General features: G+C 43.9%; 1 protein-coding gene across 3 annotated transcripts in view; it reads right to left on the bottom strand.

Annotated features, from left to right (window-relative positions):
• Positions 1-20,721, bottom strand: part of EFR3A (EFR3 homolog A) — an 86,079-nt gene that overhangs the window by 12,993 nt on the left and 52,365 nt on the right. For all 3 annotated transcript variants that reach the window (XM_083621970.1, XM_083621971.1, XM_083621969.1), the window contains exons 11-18: positions 14,064-14,228; positions 13,030-13,144; positions 7,154-7,205; positions 6,234-6,406; positions 2,942-3,017; positions 1,503-1,664; positions 616-747; positions 227-294 (exon numbers count right to left, since the gene is read on the bottom strand). In XM_083621970.1, coding sequence (XP_083478096.1) covers positions 227-294; positions 616-747; positions 1,503-1,664; positions 2,942-3,017; positions 6,234-6,406; positions 7,154-7,205; positions 13,030-13,144; positions 14,064-14,228 — 943 coding nt within the window. The remainder of the gene's footprint in view (positions 1-226; positions 295-615; positions 748-1,502; positions 1,665-2,941; positions 3,018-6,233; positions 6,407-7,153; positions 7,206-13,029; positions 13,145-14,063; positions 14,229-20,721) is intronic.

Genomic DNA, 20,721 nt, shown 5'->3' with positions numbered 1-20,721 from the left:
TGTCTGGACTCCGTGTGTCCCCATGAGAAACGGGGTGGTGGCAGCGAAGAAAGCAATCGCAGTGGTGGCACAGGGTCAATAGACCGTCAAACGTCCGGGGGCCCTGTGTGATCGCCACACTGCCCTTTAACTAGACATGCCAGCAACAGAGATGGTCTTTCGCAGTCCTTAAGTCAAAAACATTACTGGTTCTCATGTTTTATGAGTTGTTTAAAATTTCACATACTTGCACTTCTCTCTGAAAATTGTTTCAGGTAAAAAATAGGGTGCTTCTACATGTCTGGTTTCAATGACCTGCAACACGAGGAGAAAAACAAGACAGCATTTGACGATTTTCTCACTTTGCATTCTATGTTAAAAGGTGTATGTTTGCAAATAAATCAATATGCATTGCAAGGGTGGACAACGTGTTTGAAGGATGAGCCTGTTTCCTTTAAGCCCCAGCCCATGCCTGCTGTCACTCACAGCGGTCTGTCTCTGCAGTCCATACATACTGCCACAAGTAACCCCCAACCCAAATTTGCTTTGGGCTCTTGATTTAGCCAAATCAGAAGGGCTTTTCTGCTACTGTATCAATGCAAGGCACACTCGTGAAAATCAGACACAATACAGCACCTTAGTAACATGTTGGCAAAAAGCAGGAACAGCGATCATCTGGCTTAGGAAGTTGAGGTATGCGGCTACCACTGCCATCACACTACAGCGATGGAACATGGGCAAGTTGTCTTCGTTAAGGATTGCAATGTCCTACAATGAAAGAAAGGGAGAAGGGGACCTCATTTAAGACTGGTATTGGTCATATATTTTTTTCATATGGGTGAAAAGACTAAGAGCCAGGAAGGTAAAACAGTTTTTTCCCCTATCCCAGGTCACTGTTAAGTCGTTTGAGTGGGGAAGTCAGTTCAAGTTTTATTTATTTAGCATGACAAACTAGTCTTAATAGCTTGTGCAGTGCACAACACATCTTAAAACAGTTTTTCAGGACATGGGTAGTTATGATCTGACAGTGTGTTGGAGCAAGGGTTCCCAAACTGCGGTCCATGGACCGTCAGTCATTCAGGAGCTTTGTTCAGGTGGTCGGGGGTAGGGGTGGGGTAGTCGGTGAAAAACACCAGCAATAGAATACAACATTAGAAAGAAAAGAAGCAATAAAAATGTTATGTACTAAGCTTGGATCCCAGAACAATAGGCAGGTAGGATCCTAGAATGCAACAACTGTGATGGACAGGTATCAGAAAAGCCCACTACCCATCCATCTCATGAACACTGGAAACACTGTACTGCCCCCTTCTCATTTCTGAGCCTGCTCTACACATTAACTAAGCTTTATTTTGAAACCACAGCATGTACAAAAAGAAGGTGAGGTTCTCAAGGCGCAAAATGATGCAGCAAGTAGATTCGAAGCATACAAAATAAGCACACCATTCTTGATCAGAAATACAGATTCCAATCTGTTGACATGATATCAACAAAGCCACCTAGATGCACTTCGAAAGCCCTACCTGCAAGGCGATAGCCACTCTGATGAGGTCAATGACCACTTCTTCGTTGGCTAGTTCAATTGTCATGAGAGCCAGCGTTGTGTAGAGAAGCTCAAAGTTCTTCTGGACATTGTCCTCTTCCTTACATCCTAAGTAGACATGCCTATACAGCTGCTGGCCATGCTAGAGAGAGCAGAGAGGAGTCTTGATTAAGGTTTTTGTTGGAAGATTTAGGATAAAAGAAATGACTTCTTTATGCATACTCAAACTATGGAACTTGCTCCATCACAGGAGGCTGTGATGGCCACCAAGTTGGATGGCTTTGAAAGGGAATTGACAAATTCATGGAGGAGGTGGCCATCAATGGCTGGTAGCCATGACGGCTATCTTCTGCCTCGACAGTTCTAGCCAGCAATGCTTTCAAATACCAATTGTTGGAAACCACGAGAGGGGAACATAAGCTCTTGTGCTTATGTTCTGCTTGTTGGTTTCCCGCAGGCATCTGGCCAGCCACTGTAAGAACAGCATGCTGGACTAGATGGGCCATTGACCCGATCTTGCAGGCTCTCCTTATGTTGGCATGTTTATGTCAGGTTTTTTGGAGCCATTGAGGAGCCACTAGGTAATACTTGGTGCACATTCACAATACAGGTATTGGCTTCTACCAAAGCCAGAGCAGCCTCTTCAATCAAGTGGCCCTCCAGATATTTTGGAATGCGACTCCCATCAGTCCCAGCCAGTGGAGCCAAATGTCAAGGTTGATGGGAGTTGTAGGTGATGATAATAATATTGTTATATTTATTTCTAGCTTGCCTTTTCCCCATACTGGGACTCAAGGCAGCTTCTCATGGTAGACCACTAAGAGAACAGGATGCTAACCAGCTGAGCCTTTGGTCTGACCCAGCAGGGCTCATCTTATCTTACTCTAGCCCATGGGTAAGCAAACTAAGGCCCGGGGGCCGGATCCGGCCCAGTCGCCTTCTAAATCTGGCCCACAGACGGTCCAGGAATCAGCGTGTTTTTACATGAGTAGAATGTGTACTTTTATATAAAATGCATCTCTGAGTTATTTCTGGGGCCTGCCTGGTGTTTTTACATGAGTAGAATGTGTGGCTTTATTTAAAATGCATCTCTGGGTTATTTCTGGGGCATAGGAATTCATTCATTGCCCCCCCATATAGTCCAGCCCCCCACAAGGTCTGAGGGACAGTGGACCAGCCCCCTGCTGAAAATGTTTGCTGACCCCGATCTAGCCCATAATTGTCAACTCTGCCTGGAAGAAGCACAGCTCTGTTACCAGACTTTGCATTTAGAGAAGATGCCAAAAATAAATTCTGGGCCCTTCTACATTCAAATCACAGGTTCCACCCACAGAGCATTGAGTCCCTATATCCCTTACCTAACAGTATGCAACATCTCTTTCTTCTAACAATTGGTTTGATCTTTAATGATATTATTACCTTTTTGATGAAATTCGCATCTTGCCTTGAAATTTTGTCCCGTTTTATCTTTAGATCCGAAACATCAGGTATTATTCTGCGCAGACACAAAACAGTATGTTACTTTCTCAAAACAGCATTAATAATTATAATTTGCAAGCAAATTACTTCTCAGCGATGGGGAGACTCGGAATCATGCTGTGAAAAGTATTTAATTTATCCAGGCATTTTCGAAGTCATCTCCATTTTAATTAACCCACATTTTGCAATAACAATAGATTTCCTATTCAAAAAAAGGGGGGGGGGATAAGTAATTATGACTCAGTACAGGAATAGTCCATTTTATGTTTTGTATAAAACAAAAATATAATTACAAGCTTAATTAAACCAGGAGCAATTTGGAAGAGCTATTTAACATTCAGGGCAGGACACCTGGATAACAAAATCATCAATTGCTGCATGAAAAACATTCAACTGTTACATTCCTGCACTTTCCCTCTCTTCGCTGACAAAATGGAACATGGAAAACAGAAGAAAAATGGCATGTATTGATCGCAGTTGGAAAACATAATTTGCTACTGTAGTTTTCTCTTATTTGCTATATATTTTGAAACCTTGTTCACTTACAAAGCTGGACACCTCTTAAGATATTGAGCATAGCTGTCAACGTTTCCCTCTTTTTAAGGGAAATTACCTTATTCCGAATAGGATTCCTCGCAAGAAAATGGAAAAGTTGACAGCTATGATATTGAGACCAAATTTTGCATGACGGTTCCTGAGATCAAGGAGCAGGTTTTCATCGATGACTGGATACAACCAGACACCATTTTCAATCAAGATGGCGAACCGAACACTTCAAAACTGCACTGATTTCCTTGGTTTCTTAAAGTACCCAAACAATTCTAGGTTTGAGGCTGGTAGTTCATTATTAATTGCCTGCCTTTAGGAGGTTAGTTATGGAAACCAGAGCTCTGAACAAAAGTACAAATAGCCTGGGCTACCACATCTATTGCTAGAGGAATGAATTCAAAGAACCACCATAAGCAGAAAAAAAATGTAACATGAACATTTGCACTAGAATTTCTGCACTAGGGTTCTAGAGCAGTTCTTGGGCTTCTGCTTGCATAAGAGGAGACACAAGTAGAAGAATATCTACGGATTTAGTCTCATTTAATCTGTACAGTCTTTAATGCACGGACAGGCCAAACTGGGGCCCTGGGCTCGATTTCATGTGGATGACCACAAGGGAAAAACAAGGGCAAAGGAGAGAGTGGAAAGGGGGCTGGATCCAAATAAGTCAAGTACAGAGAGGACCCACCAACATCAATGGGCATGACACATTTAAGTCCATTTGTTTGAATGGGTCTGTCTCCAAGGAGAAAGAGAAGGGCGTGGGGGTTGCACTCACTTTTAGCTTTGGCGCCCCACATATGGAAGTGCACCCTTGGATCCAGCTTAGCATTTCCCCACGAGATACTACTACTACTACTACTACCACTACTACTACTACTACTACTACTACTACTACTATTACTACTACTACTAATTTATACCCTGCCCATCTGGCTGGGTTTCCCCAGCCACTCTGGGCGGCTCCCAACAGAATATTATTATTATTATTATTATTATTATTATTATTATTATTATAGCAGTAAAACATTAAACATTAAAAACTTCCCCAAACAGGGCTGCCTTCAGATGCCTTCTAAAAGTCAGATAGTTGTTTATTTCCTTGACATCTGATGGGAGGGCATTCCACAGGGCGGGTACAACTACTGAGAAGGCCCTCTGCCTGGTTCCCTGCAACCTCACTTCTCGCAGGGAGGGAACCACCAGAAGGCCCTCGGAACTGGACCTCAGTGTCTGAACGATGGGAGTGGAGATGCTCCTTGAGGTATACTGAGCTGAGGCCATTTAGGGCTTTAAAAGGTCACCACCAACACTTTGAATTGTGCTCAGAAATGTACTGGGAACCAATGTAGGTCTTTCAGGACAAGGCCAATGGAGGCAAGTGTGATGGGTTGTATTCCTAGGGCTCAGCTAGGTGCAGCTCTGCTGGCATTCCTGGAAATCAGGCACCACTCTTCTCAACATACTCAAACAATCCATAGTAATTGTTTTCTGGACACCTAGAAAATTAATCTGGGCTGGACTGGGTCCCAAGACCATAGAAATGTCATAAATGGCATACACCGGGCCTGAAGGCCTCCAAGGACCTGATAAACATTAATGTTTATCTGTTTTGGGCTGGACCACCCACCTGACAATCTGACATGGACAATGTTTGGTCCCTCTCCACCTTTTACTCCTTTCCTTGGAAGACAACAACAAGAGGAGCAAAAGTGAAGCAGGATGGGGGGCAGATTTATAGCAGGATGGATGGACTTTGATCCACACTAAAGGTAAAGGGACCTCAGTCCATTAGGTCCAGTCGTGACCGACTCTGGGGTTGCGGCGCTCATCTTGCTTTATTGGCTAAGGGAGCCAGCATACAGCTTCCGGGTCATGTGACCAGCATGACTAAGCCGCTTCTGGTGAACCAGAGCAGCACACGGAAACACTGTTTACCTTCCCGCCGGAGCAGTACCTATTTATCTACTTGCACTTTGATGTGCTTTTGAACTGCTAGGTTGGCAGGAGCTGGGACTGAGCAACAGGAGCTCACCCCGTTGCGGGGATTCGAACCGCCGGCCTTCTGATTGGCAAATCCTAGGCTCTGTGGTTTAACCTACAGCACCACCTGCATCCCCTGATCCACACTACTGTGGTCTAAAGCCCTGCCTATCTCTGGGTAGGGATGGATGTATCTGCCAATCTCTGTTTCTTATTTTCCCAAATCTTAAGTCACTTTGCCCCATTTCTGCATCCATAGGTGATTCCCCTCCCTTTAAATATTCCACACAAAAATTCAGGTACAGTTACCCAGGAATTTTGCCCAATATAATATAGTAGTTTTGTATGTAATTTAAATTAGCATGTGCACACATCTTGGTTGGGGAGTTGCACCACAATTGTTTGGAGAAGTGGAGATTTCAAATGACAGTTGTGTTCCGCTTCACTTCCTGACCTGAGAACTGCAAATTAAATAGGTTTGCATCAAAACGCAGACCAAACAAACTTCTTCCCCACTGCTTTATAAGAGTGCACAAACTGCAGAAGGAACATAGTTAATGGGAGTTTTGGCAGAGATGGATTAATCTCTTTGTGCATGCCACCAATTTTAGCATCTACATCCGAGATTCCCATGGTACACTGGCATGAGCTACTGTTGCATAGGGACTCAACTGAGACCCTGTCAGACTCGAGCATTCACCTTATCCCTCTGAGCTTCACTCGGTTGTCGTGCCGATCAATAACGTTGTGCAGTATTTCCAGGACCAGCTGTCTGAGTTCAGAGTCATCCATGAGTGAAGGAGAGAGCAAAGGATCCAGAAAAGGAGCGGGCAGGGCAGCAGAAATGGTCTTGGCACTGTATCCTGTTGTGACCTGGTGAGAATCAAAGAAAAGATAAAGAGAAGTCACCAAAGAAATGATTCAGCTAAATCATACAGCCAAAAGCTGGGTACAAAAGCTGTGCCCATTTAACCGAACAAATTGCGCAGGCTGGAGCTGTGTCCATTCAGCTGCACAAGGGAAAGCTGAGCCCATTCAACAGCAAAAAAAGAAACCCACCAAAAATCCATGTAGTTCTTTTGTTTTAAGTAGGTTTTTATCATGCTTTTCCTTCAAGGGGCTCAGGGCTGTACACATGATTCTCTCTCAGTTCATTTTATTCTCACAGGGTTTTTTGTGAGGTAGACTAGGCTGAGCGATGGTGACGACCCAAAGTCACCCAAAGTGAGCTTCCTGTCGAAGCAGCCATGTTGGCTGCTCCTGCAATGACTCCTTTGTAAGAGCATAAACCAATGGTTGACTGAATGGTTTACAAGGAGTAAACACTGATGGAATCTCTAGTTAGAACAGCAGTGGAAACCAAAAAAGAAAGAAAGAACCAATTTACAACAACCTCCCTGCCTACTCAACTCTCAGCATTTCTCAGTCTCACAGATAACCAGACAAGTAATTTGCAAAAGTATTTACAAATGTAGACTAGTCCTATGGAAAACACCACTCTCATTTACTTTTGCTTTGAGTTTAAAGAAGTGGCTATTCTGCCTGCTTAGCCATGCTGTAAGATGGATCTTTTAAAATAAGGACATAAAAGCCATCATGTCAATTTCCTCCATTACTTACCATCAGTAACGATCTCAGTAACATAATTTGAATTCGCCTGGTTCCCAAATCCCTAAAAGAAATGGAGGGGAAAACCAAAGTTAATTTGAATCAACACTTCTTTCTCTCTTAAAAAGATAAACAATAACAACTTTCATAGTTGTTGGTGGTGGGATGCAGAACTTGATAAATGTTAAGATAAAATGGCAAGCTGGAATAGTAAGCCTCAGAACAGAAGCAAAAGCTGGAAGAATTCATGTGGCCCAAGGAGCAAAATGCTGTAAATTGTTGGATTTTAGTTAAAATCCACACTGACCAGCAGAAGTGATGCCTAGGTCATTCATATTCAAACGAGAACTCTGAAGGCCGAAGTGGTGAGCATAACTGCCTTCCAAGCAGTTGACCTGGGTTTGTTTCCCAGCCAACGCACCAACCAGTGATTTGCGAGCTGAGCAGCCAGCAGTGGAACAGCCTCGGTGTAAAGAGATGGAAAGACAGTGTTCTGTGTTTCCACATTTGCCTCGCCAGAAAGTGGCGGTATCTAGCAATTCTAAAGCAACAGCCAGGAATAGCTGTGGAAAGGTTGCGGTGAGAGAAGCAGAGTCTTGGACTCTTGCTGGACTCTAAGCATGCCTTGACCACAGCAGTGGTCTGTACAGTCGTATCTCTGGTTACAAACTTAATTCGTTCCAGAGGTCTGTTCTTAACCTGAAACCATTCTTAACCTGAGGTACCACTTTAACTAATGGGGCCTCCTGCTGCTGCTGCGCCACTGGTGCACGATTTCTGTTCTCATCCTGAGGTAAAGTTCTTAACCCGAGGTACTACTTCCAGGTTAGCGGAGTCTGTAACCCAAAGTGTTTGTAACCTGAGGTGTTTGTAAGCCGAGGTACCACTGTATATATATCTGCTACCAATATGCTAGGCCGACACACGCAGCGAAAGTGATGCAGGACCCAATCCTTCTTAAACATCCATCGGAGGTTGATGGATTGATCCAACATTTGATGTCTTTATATCCCGCCTAACTCCCAAGTTGAGATTCATCTTATATACACCTCGTGTTCCCAAGTGGAAAAAGAGACCAGTACAGTGGTACCTCAGGTACTTAATTCGTTCCGGAGGTCCGTTCGTAACCTGAAACTGTTCTTAACCTGAAGCACCACTTTAGCTAATGGGGCCTCCTGCTGCCGCCGTGCTGCCGGGGCACGATTTCTGTTCTCATTCTGAAGCAAAGTTTTTAACCTGAAGCACTATTTCTGGGTTAGCGGAGTCTGTAACCTGAAGCGTATGTAACCCAAGGTACCACTGTAGTGTCACTATGTTGGCAGGGCCCATTAATTTTGGCTACCAGGAAGGAAGAGACACCTGTCAGACTTTTCTGGCTTTGAAGAGACCTTCTGCTGCTGACCTCCTTCCTTAAAGATTGAAGTAGAAGACAAGAGAGGGACTTTGACCCTTTGAATGCTCAAAATATCCCCATGTCCTTTGAAACTGTTGATGCTCTATTTAGGTCCCATCCAAAAGAACGGTATTATTTTGGGGGGTTCGGAGGGGGCATCACGTAAGTTCAAAGTGAGTGACACCCTGAAGCAAGAGGACGACACTAATGATTCTGCTGATGAACTCTCAGACCTGAGATGGATTAGCAAAACCAGAATGGCACTGCAGAATCAGAAGTAGTGAACAGCGGAGCACAATTTGCTTCGGACCACTTATCGCTTCTCTCTGCAGCATGAAACTATGTGGTAGAGGGTTGGGGAGAGCAACTGCTATCTGGACAGTCCTCAGTTGCACACTAGTATGTTGTTGTTGTTGTTTAGTTGTTTAGTCGTGTCCGACTCTTCGTGACCCCATGGACCAGAGCACGCCAGGCACTTCTGTCTTCCACTGCCTCCTGCAGTTTGGTCAAACTCATGCTGGTAGCTTCGAGAACACTGTCCTACCATCTCGTTCTCTGTCGTCCCCTTCTCCTTGTGTCCTCCCAACATCAGGGTCTTTTCCAGGGAGTCTTCTCTTCTCATGAGGTGGCCAAAGTATTGGAGCCTCAGCTTCACGATCTGTCCTTCCAGTGAGCACTCAGGGCTGATTTCCTTCAGAATGGATAGGTTTGATCTTCTTGCAGTCCATGGGACTCTCAAGAGTCTCCTCCAGCACCATAATTCAAAAGCATCAATTCTTTGGCGATCAGCCTTCTTTATGGTCCAGCTCTCACTTCCATACATCACTACTGGGAAAACCATGGCCTTAACTATACGGACCTTTGTTGGCAAGGTGATGTCTCTGCTTTTTAAGATGCTGCACACTAGTATATTATGCATCATTTGCTAGCCTCATTCAAAGAAAAAAATTACCAAGAGGCTAAGAGAGGTCTGCTCCTTTGTATGCAGCACAGAAAATAGCCAGACCGATAAAGAGTTCTAGAGGCTGATATGCCTAATTAAAACCGAAAAATAAAAAGCCATGGGAGTCTGGTGGTTTCCTTAGAAAAGCAATGAATAAAATATAACTATGTATTGATGGTTTGAATTTACGGAGGAATAAAATCCCCATCACAATAAGAATCATCCCGAGGGCCTTAAGTTCGCTGCTTCGTGACTCCCCGTCTGAAAATCGATGAGCAGAGAATGAAGCCGAATGATTCTGAATTATTCATTTCTACCAGAAGCCTATTTATCAGCACCATTCTCCTCTAGAAAGCATTTCTCAGAAGCCTACAGAATCAATCGAGGCCAAAATAGGCAGCCTTCTACCACACTGGTCAGAACTTTTAGTTTTATAGAAAGCCGAAGGTGTTTCCAGTTAACCACATTCTATATGGCTGGACGGGTCCCTCGTGAATTATTGGAGAGGGAAATTAATTTGTTAGGTGATCGGAAGGCTCAACATAGCAACACAGGACTGGAAAGGGCCCAGTGAGCCAATAAATTCAAGTGCAAAACAAGAAAAAACGATTTCCCCCTAATCATGCTGTAAAACAAAACAAAGTATTCTTGTTCAATAATAAAAACATCTCTCAAAACACACTTGCAAACTTATCTTAAACAGCTGATGGCAAACACCAATGAGACTGGCAAGCTGCAAAAGGGGGATGTTGGAAATAATGGCTGTTTTATTAGAATCTTGCAAAGAAATCTACAGAAGCTACTAGGTCTTGAATAGTCTTAGTAGCCTGCAACTCCATATGTACCTATCTATGTCAGCTAGTTGTGGCATAGAAGGGAGAAAATAAAAGAACCAAGAAAGAGATTCTCACCAGCTGTAGGTGACTAGATAAGGTTTACAACCTGTAAGAGCGTGCAAGAGGAGAAACTAGATAGAGAAATGTTTTGTTCCTTCTCTCATTATACCAGAACTCAGAAACATCCAATGAAGTTGAATGTTGGAAGATTCAGGACCGATAAAAGGAAGTACTTCTTCACATGATGCACAGTTGAACTGTGGAATTCAATCTCACAGGAGTGAGTCTAGCGGCAGCTAGACTGGTGACTGGGGGCGGCCGCCGAGACCATATAACACCGGTCTTGAAAGACCTACATTGGCTCCCAGTACGTTTCTGAGCACAATTCAAAGTGTTGGTGCTGACCTTTAAAGCCCTAAACGGCCTCGGTCCAGTATACCTGAAGGAGCGTCTCCACCCCCATCATTCTGGCCGGACGCTGAGGTCCAGCGCCGAGGGCCTTCTGGCGGTTCCCTCATTGCGAGAAGCAAAGTTACAGGGAACCAGGCAGAGGGCCTTCTCGGTAGTGGCGCCCGCCCTGTGGAACGCCCTTCCAGCAGATGTCAAAGCGATAAACAACTACCTGACATTCAGAAGACATCTTAAGGCAGCCCTGTTCAGGGAAGTTTTTAACGTGTGATATTTTACTGTATTTTTGGTTTCTATGGAAGCCGCCCAGTGTGGCTGGGGAGGCCCAGCCAGATGGGTGGGGTATAAATAATAAATTATTATTATTATTATTATTATTATTATTATTATTAGTGATGACCACCAACTTGGATGGCTTCAAAAGAGGATTAGACAAATTTGTGGAAGATAAGGCTACACTAGCCAGGTTGGTTAAGTTCTACCTATACAGATGGAGGCCTCTCAATACCAGTTCCTGGGAACTGCAGGTGGGGAGGGGGCTCTTGTGCTCCGCTTCTGTTTGCAGGCTTCCCACAGGGATCTGGTTGGCCACTGTAAGAACAGGATCCTGGGCTACATGGGCCCTTTTTCAGCAGGGCTTATGTTCTTACATACTTTTGCTTTGGTGCAGGTAAAGGTAAAGGGACCCCTGACCATTAGGTTGAGTTGCGGACAACTCTGGGGTTGCGGCGCTCATCTTGCTTTGCTGGCCAAGGGAGCCGGTGTACAGCTTCTGGGTCATTTGGCCAGCATGACTAAGCCGCTTCTGGCAAACCAGAGCAGTGCACGGAAATGCCGTTTCCCTTCCCGCCAGAGCGGTACCTATTTATCTTTTTTTTTATATATATAAAATTTTTATTGGTTTTTTAACACATAATAATAGACAATACAAAACAATACAAAAACAAACAAACATATAAACATGTATAATTTCTTCACATTTTTTCTTAAACCTTCTTTCATCGACTTCCTCATACCTCCCCTTTCTGCATCCCTGTTTTAAAGTTTTCCAGCAAGCCCCAATGTCAACTTATAACACTTTTTTTCCCTTTGAATCCTTTTTCTCATATCCAATTATTTGTCCCCGCAATTCTGTTTTACCTGACCCAAAACATTTTAGCACTCATTAATTTTGCAACAGTTCTTGAGATAAACTTTAAATTTCTTCCAATCTTCTTCCACCGTCTCTCTCCCTTGGTCACGGATTCTGCCAGTCATCTCCGCCAGTCCCATGTAGTCAATCACCTTGGTCTGCCATTCTTCCAGTGTGGGTAGTTCTTGTGTCTTCCAGTACTTTGCTAGAAGTACTCTTGCTGCTGTTGTAGCATACATAAAAAACGTCCTATCTTTCCTTGATACCAATTGGCCCACCATACCCAGGAGAAAGGCTTCTGGTTTCTTCACAAATGTGCATTTAAGCACCTTCTTCATTTCATTATAAATCATTTCCCAGAAGACCTTAATCCTTGGGCACGTCCACCAAAGGTGGTAAAAGGTACCTTCAGTTTCCTTACATTTCCAACATTTATTATTGGGCGTGTGGTAAATTTTTGCAAGCTTGACTGGAATCATGTACCACCTATAGATCATTTTCATAATGTTTTCTCTTAAGACATTACATGCCGTAAACTTTATACCGGTGGTCCATAACTGTTCCCAGTCAGCAGCGGTACCTATTTATCGACTTGCACTTTGATGTGCTTTCGAACTGCTAGGTTGGCAGGAGCAGGGACCGAACAACAGGAGCTCACCCCATTGTGGGGATTCGAACTGCCGACCTTCTGATTGGCAAGTCCTAGGCTCTGTGGTTTAACCTACAGCGCCACCCATATTTCAGCATATATAATGCTATTCTATTTCTCTCCAGTTGCTATTCGCTTCACAGACAAAATTGGAAACTGCATATGGCTACACACTTCTCTCTATGGAAATCAGATTAAAAAGAATAGGGCTATTTTAAGAGTTGGGTTGGGTTCATGCAAAGTCTCTACACACCATTTTGAGTGATTCCTCCTTGACCTATGCCAACCTGGTTTGTGTGTGTGTGTGTGTGTTCCTGATTCTCCAGAGAATTTCTTTGGCAGGGGGAAGCAAGAAGCTGCAAAGGGGAAGAACAAAGAGGAAAAGCCCCTTCTCTATATGCTTCCATCTGCCTATAGTATTCAGGATCCAAGCCCGTATGCAAAGCATGCCGTCCTTTATTTCTGCCTCTTTTAGGATAAACAAATTTCCCACTGGAAGCCCCAAATATGTAGCAATCTGAACAAACCCAAACTGGCTGGTGTCCAGTGTGTGCGAAGTTGCTCCCAGAACAGGAACTTTCCCCATAATGAACAACATAATCTCAGACCGATGGTAGTCTGGCAAGTTGCTTCCAAAGAAACCTAGGTGTAAAAAGATTATTTTTTTAAATTCCAGAAAGAAATATTAACAGACAACAATGGATTTTCTTCTGCCTCGAATGAAAAACCAGCAGTTGGTAATTGTTTTGTCTCCCCAGGCTGGATTTTATCATGCTTATGATTTGAGTTCTCTTTTTTTGCTATTTTCCATGTAAAAAAAATCCCCTCTCCTGTTATGATTTTTTAGATTTTAAGAAGAAAAAGAAACCCAAAATATTCCAGTTAACATGCATTAGGACAGATGTGGCCAATGTGGTGCTCTCCAAATGGACTACAACTCCCATCATTCCCAACCATCAGCCTTACTGACTGAGGCTGATGGGAGTTTTAGTCAAACAGCATCCGAAGGGGTTACTGTTTGTGGATTACTCCTACATCAGGACTAGAGACTGTGCAATTTTGAAAAGTCCTTATTTTATTTTATTATTTGCCATTGTTATGTCGCTGGTTGAGCATTTTTGGCGTTTTCTGGTTTTCCTAGTTTTTAGTATGTTGTATTTCAGCTTAAGTTGCCTTGAGACTTCTTCTTCTTCTTCTTTTTTGCATAAAGTTGCAAGCAAATGTAATAAATAAAAACATCCAGTTATGTTTTACTCAAGAGTAGACTCATGGAAATTAATGGACCTAAGTTAGTCAAATGTGTCTCTAAGTAGGACTAGCATTGGAGACAACAAATAATTGTAATACTACTACTACTAATAATAATATTACATGCTCTTCACCTCCATGTCCCACCTTAATAACGATAATGATGATGATGATTTTTTATCATTATCATGGCTGCTTTTATTTATTTTACATCTGTATACTGCCCTGTACCCGAAGATCTCGGGGTGGTTCAGAGGACTGCTTTTGCCTCCACCCCACAAATAAAACCTTAAAACTATTTAAAACGACTCACCAATTGTTTGAATGATAGCATTCTGGACAATTCTCTCGTCATTTTCCTTGGCACTTGCATTGAAGCTGGCACTGCTCACTGAGCTACGCCTGTCACTTAATTCGAAATCGACGCTGAAACGCAGGTGCTTCAGTAAGGTGTTAAACACTTCTAAGACAGTTGGGCCTGTGGAGAGAAGAAAACCAATGGCTTCAACCTTTGGGAATGAAAGGGTGGGTCATTGGGACCCAAATTTTGGAGAAGTATGTCTTTGAATTCCAGTGGCTTTGAATCAGTGGCAGCGAGTGTGATGTTGCATTCATCTGGTTGGCCACTGTGAGCAACAAATGCTAGACTAGATGGGCCTTTGGCCTGATCCAGCAATCCAGCTCTTCTCATGTTCTTAAATGTGGGGTTCTCTGTTCCAATTGGACAGTGTCAAGAATGGAGGCATCTTACTTCAGCTTTCTTAAACACAAAAAAGTGAAAAAATTCTCCGCAGATGTAGTCTTTAGCTAAATGCACTGAGAGTCATGGACCATTAATGGAGAAGCCATTCTTGTTGGTTTCTGCTTTCCTTCACTGTGCAGCGAAAGGGCTTGTCACGAGACAGGTGTTTACATTCCACAGTCTGTACTGTTGGAGTTTCTCACGGGAAAGGGAGACTGGATGTGACGTACACTGGTTTCCTGTTTTTCACTGTTCTTTGCAGTTTCACTTTGGTGATTCTCTCCGAGCTGTCGAGGAGAGAGGATGCATTTCTCTGCTCCGGCAGAGGCAAGATGTCTTTCTGTAATATACTTGCTTTGAACTATAAATAAAGCAATATAGAGTATGCAGCACGTACTCCTCATCCTTCTGCTGTGCACGGGACTCTGCTTTAAACTAACACGTGGTTATGGGCCCAGAAGTCGAATCGGAGTACCGGCAAGGGATCGGAATGCAGAGGGACAGATCGGATCGGAATCTGCTCTGCGTGTCAAGATGATTGATGAGGTATGTGCTGCTGCTCCGGGCAGCCTGCCAGCTTCTAGTTAATGGCCTTATGGCTGGACTTTTAACTTTAAAGCCGTTTTGCTGGGAATAGGCAAAAGGCTCCCAGGCACAAGTTACTATGCTGGGGAAATCGAAAGTAACTTTTAAGTGCGCTTTTGGAATAAGGCAGCTGCAGCAGTGACGCAGCAAGATTTAAAGCAGCATATATGACGCTGAAGGCTAATGCCAGAGTCATGATGGCCCTTCAGGATGCTTGTGGGATTCCAAAGCTCAATAAGAAGAATTACGCGGACTGGGTTCTGTATGCAGAGGCAATTCTGCGGAAAGAGGGTTTGTTTGAGGTGATTACAGACAACCCCCCAGCTCCAGTTACAGATGTATGGGCAGCTAAGGATTCCAAAGCAAGGGGAACTCTTACATTGATAGTATCCCCGGAAGAGCTCTGTCTGTTGCGTGATAAGACCTCAGCCAGAGAAATTTGGGACGCTTTGAGAGAGGCTCACTTAAGGACAGAAGCTGGATCCACTATGTTTTACTTCAACAAGCTGCATAATATGGCTCTTGCTGAAGGTGGAGATGTGCGTTTACATCTGATGGAGATGCAAAATCTGAGACATGAGCTGCAACAGAGAGGACTCAACTTTCCAGAGGCTGTGTATTCTTTCATGATACTACAATCTTTGGGTTCAGGTTGGGAGTCTGTTGCAACCCAGATTGCTGTGCAACCAACAGCTCAGCTAACAGTGGATTATGTTACTGCCGTGATTTTAAATGAAGCAGATCGCCGGGGTGCTAGCTGCATGGGCAAGAGGGAGTCTTCACAGACGTCGTCCCATAGTGCAGTGGAACCACCAGATGGCGCCAAAGCTTTGAAGGCAGTGAAATGCTACTCGTGTGGACGTCTAGGCCATATGAAGAGGGAATGCAGATATCCCAGGGCCAAGACAGAGCAGCGCAGCGAAAGCTCATCGCGCGGAAAAGGCCGAGGCAAAGGCAAAGGTCCGGTGTCAAGGACAACGCAGCACAAGGCTATGGTTTCACGCTTCACTCCAAAGGTTGCAGAGGTCCAGAAGACGTCTAGATCTTTCTTCGTTGTTGATTCAGCGGCGACCCACCACATGTGCAACGATAAGAGACTGTTTGTGTCTTTTACACCGCAGGAAGGTGCGATTCACCAGGCGGATGACCACACAATTCCCAGTAAAGGCTACGGAACTGTTGTTCTTCACAGTTTGGACTTATCGATACAAAATGTGCTTTACGTGCCAGATGCCAAACATAATCTGCTCAGCGTTGGACAGCTGAATGAGCGGAACATTGACGTTTCCTTCAAGAACAGGAAGTGCATCATCACAAAGAAAAATGATTATGTATTGCATGCTGAATATGTTGATCGTTTGTTTGTTTTGTATTATGATGATGTTGTGCAGGATGACACTTGTTGCATTGCAGGTTCTAACAAAAGTTTGCATGCAGAATGTATTCATGATTTTCATAGAAGATTTGGTCATTTGCATTTTGAGGCAGTATCTAAAATGCCTGCCTTGGTTGAAGGTATGACTATTAAACCCTGCAGGTACCACATGAAGTGCAAAGCATGCGCAGCAAACAAGGTAAAAATGGCTGCGAAAGGTAAGGTGTCTAGTAGGCAAGCTACGGAACCATACCAGATTGTTCATGCAGATTTGGTTGGACCACTAGCGCCCTCTTTGGGTGGCAATAGGTACTTCATGGTTCTCATTGATGCATTTTCCAGATATATTTTTGTGTACAATCTCAAGCAGAAATCAGAGGCTTTTCCTAGGTTCAAGGAATTCTGTGCTTGGTTGGAAAATGTGCATGGTAAGAAGATAAAGACTCTTTTCAGTGATCGCGGGGGAGAATTCACTTCTCAGCAGTTTGAAGCTTTTCTGACTGAGAAAGGAATTCAACACGATTTGTCTAGTCCTCGCTCGCCATGGCAGAATGGACTTGCGGAAAGGGCAAATCAGACATTGCTTCAAGGGTTAAAAACCTTGCTGCATGATGCCAATCTTCCAGAGAGTTATTGGGCCGAATCTCTCTCGTGTTTTGTTTACAGTTACAATCGCAGGTTATCTTCAGCGATTGGTTGTACCCCCTATGAGAAGATGTTTGGCAAGAAGCCATACATTAAACACATGAAAATTTTTGGTTCTGACATGTGGGTTCATTCACCACAAAATTCCAAGTTAGACAAGCGTGGATTGCATGGTATCTTTCTAGGTTATCAGAAAGGGTCTTACAGAATAATGATGACTGACTCTAAGGCAATTAAGCTCACGAGAAGTGTTGAGTACAATGCAAAGTGGGGGGAGAATGTGGGAATTTTCCAATGTTATCCTGATGACGGTGATGAGACTGAGGATAGTCAAAAGCAGCCACAACAACCCACACCCACTGATGAAGGTTCTGAGTCTGAATCTGAAACTGAATCGGGTGATTCAGAGGATTTCAAGAGTGCGAAAGCCTCTATGCGACCCTCTGAAAGCTCTGATCAAGAATTGGAGGAACCATTGTTCACAATAGGTCGTTTTTCTCCTAAAAAGGAAGAGGAGAGTGTTGAAGACTTAAGGCTAATTCGTAGGTCACAGAGAGCCACAAAAGGCAGACCTCCAAAGAGATTTGCTGATGAATTTGCTACGGTAGCAGTAACAGCTGTTAAAAGCTCCAAGAAGGTATTTGAACCTTCTAGTTTCCAAGAAATCCAGGGTTTGGATTCAAAGGAAGCTGAGCCATGGTTAAATGCCATGAAGGCTGAACTTGATTCCTTAGGAAGGAACAAAACATGGGAGCTAGTTCCAGTAGTTCCAGGAATGAAACTGCTTGGAAGCAAATGGGTCTTCAAAGCGAAGACAGATCAAAATGGCAAGATAGTCAGACACAAAGCCAGATTGGTAGCCAGAGGTTTTGCACAGGTACCAGGTGAAGACTATCACGAGACCTACTCACCCACAGTGAGGTATGAAAGCATAAGGCTTATGCTCAAGCTAGCTGCAGAGGAAAATCTACACATTAGTCACCATGATATTAATACAGCTTTTCTGTATGGATCTCTAGATGAATCACTTTATATGCTTCCACCTGATGGCGTACAGGTAAAACAGGGATTTGTTTGTGCTCTGAAGAAATCCCTTTATGGTCTCAAACAAAGTGCACGGTGTTGGCACACAAAACTCACTGAAGTATTGTTTTCTCTAGGTTTTCAGCAAGGGAAAGCTGATCCATGTGTATTTGTCAAAGAGGAGGGGCAAAAGAAACTGTACTGTTTGTTTTATGTTGATGATTTATTATTCTTTTGGAAAGATGTCGCAATGTACAATAACGCCCTAGCTCAACTGAAAGAGCACTTTGACATGAAAGATCTTGGTGAGGTAAACAACTACCTATCTCTGGAAATAGAGAGAGATCAAGATGGTAACATTCTAGTACACCAGTCACGGAAAATTGCTGATGTGTTAAGCAAACTAAATCTGATGGATGCTAACCCTGTAGACACACCGATGACAACAGGTTATCAGATAGATGACACTGAAGAAGCATTTTCTGACACTACATTGTACAGAAGTGTGCTAGGCAAGCTAAACTTCATTGCCAGATGTTCAAGACCAGACATTGCTGTTAGCTGTAATTTGCTAAGCAGACAAGTCAACAATCCTAGTATCAAGGATTGGAAAGCTCTGAAACGCATAGCGCGGTATTTGAAAGGCACTATGCATTACAGACTGAGATTTAACAATCGAAAGTCTGGTGGTCTTGAGATATTTGCAGATGCAAGTTTTGGAAGTGACACTACAGACAGGAAAAGTACGTCTGGAGTTTGCTACATGTACAATCAGGGTCTGCTTGATTGGTCATGCAAGAAGCAAACAACAGTTAGCTTAAGTTCTTGTGAAGCCGAACTGAATGCACTGTCTTATTCACTTAAGGATTGTGAATGGTTAATACAATTGTGCAAAGATATGAAAATTCCTGTCAAATGTCCAATCCGGGTTTACCAGGACAACAAAGCATGTTTAGCTTTGCTGAAGTCTGAAGGTTGTAAGCAAAGCACAAAGCACTTGCAATTAAAGTTGCAGCATGCTAGGGAATGTATTCAGAAGGGACTCGTAACGGTGTCCTATATGCCAGGTAATGAAATTCCTGCTGATGTATTGTCCAAGATTGTATCCAGGGATCAACACTGTACCTATGTGCAAAAGTTGGGTTTGTACTGATATTGTACGAACACGCTGCCCAGTGATGTTCACAGAAAGGGGGAGGATGTTGGTTTCTGCTTTCCTTCACTGTGCAGCGAAAGGGCTTGTCACGAGACAGGTGTTTACATTCCACAGTCTGTACTGTTGGAGTTTCTCACGGGAAAGGGAGACTGGATGTGACGTACACTGGTTTCCTGTTTTTCACTGTTCTTTGCAGTTTCACTTTGGTGATTCTCTCCGAGCTGTCGAGGAGAGAGGATGCATTTCTCTGCTCCGGCAGAGGCAAGATGTCTTTCTGTAATATACTTGCTTTGAACTATAAATAAAGCAATATAGAGTATGCAGCACGTACTCCTCATCCTTCTGCTGTGCACGGGACTCTGCTTTAAACTAACAATTCTCCACTTTTTATTTGCTTTCTACCTCCAAAGGTATAACTGGGGAATGAGCTCATTGGCTGTGACCTTTGAAGGTCCTAAAACTGCCACCCAGAGGACCGCTAGAACTGTCCCTCCCCAAACCCCACAGCCTACAGCAAGCAACTACTGGGGAGTCAAAGGGCTCAGAAGCAAGTGACCCCTTAGCCTGAACCTACCAAGCACACTGGGACCAGGCCGAGCTATGGGCATCTATGGCTGCCTCAAGCGGGGATCTCAATGAAGTCCGAGGACAGGCAGAAGGCCTTGCTGTTATTGTGACTCCGTTTGTGGACCTGTATTGCCTGGACAAAGGGCATGGCAATCTGCAACAAGGGCTAAAGCCTCAACAAAGCCAAAGTTGCCATCTACTTGTCGATCCTAGTGGTAACTGGGGCTCAGGTTTGGGCCTATTCCCTATGGGGCATCTGCAACTTGGAGTTGACTCAAGAGTCCTGGAGTCTCCTTGCTTGTTCTTCCGGCAGCAAGTCGCTCAGTGCAGACCCAGACCAACAAGTCCAAGCTGTCATGTGCACCACCCAATATGACGCAACATTGGCTATAGCAGCAGAGGCCCAGAGGGAAGCAGCTGAATAAACCCAAGGGCATTGAGATGGTTGCATTTTGTTGTAATTGTACTGCTGGTGGTCGCTGCCTTGAATGCCACTTTTCGGAGGGATGAGTCCAGTGCCGGATTTACGTATAAGCTAAACAAGCTATAACTTAGGGCCCCACTCTCTTGGGCCCCCCCCAAAAAAAAATGTAAAGGAAAAAAACACTGGATGTACATTTCCAAAATATAAGAAAAAAAAACAATTAAAATAAAACCTACATACAGCAACAGTTCGAAAGCACGTCAAAGTGCAAGTAGATAAATAGGTATCGCTCCGGCAGGAAGGTAAACGGCGTTTCCGTGTGCTGCTCTGGTTCACCAGAAGCGGCTTAGCCATGCTGGCCACATGACCCGGAAGCTGTACGCCAGCTCCCTCGGCCAATAAAGTGAGATGAGCGCCGCAACCCCAGAGTTGGCCATGACTGGACCTAATGGTC

Source organism: Podarcis filfolensis (genome assembly GCF_964270895.1).
Source record: "Podarcis filfolensis genome assembly, chromosome: 7".
NCBI classification, from domain to species: Eukaryota; Metazoa; Chordata; class Lepidosauria; order Squamata; family Lacertidae; genus Podarcis; species Podarcis filfolensis.
Note: the sequence above shows the minus strand (reverse complement) of the source record. Positions and strands in the feature narration are given on the sequence as shown.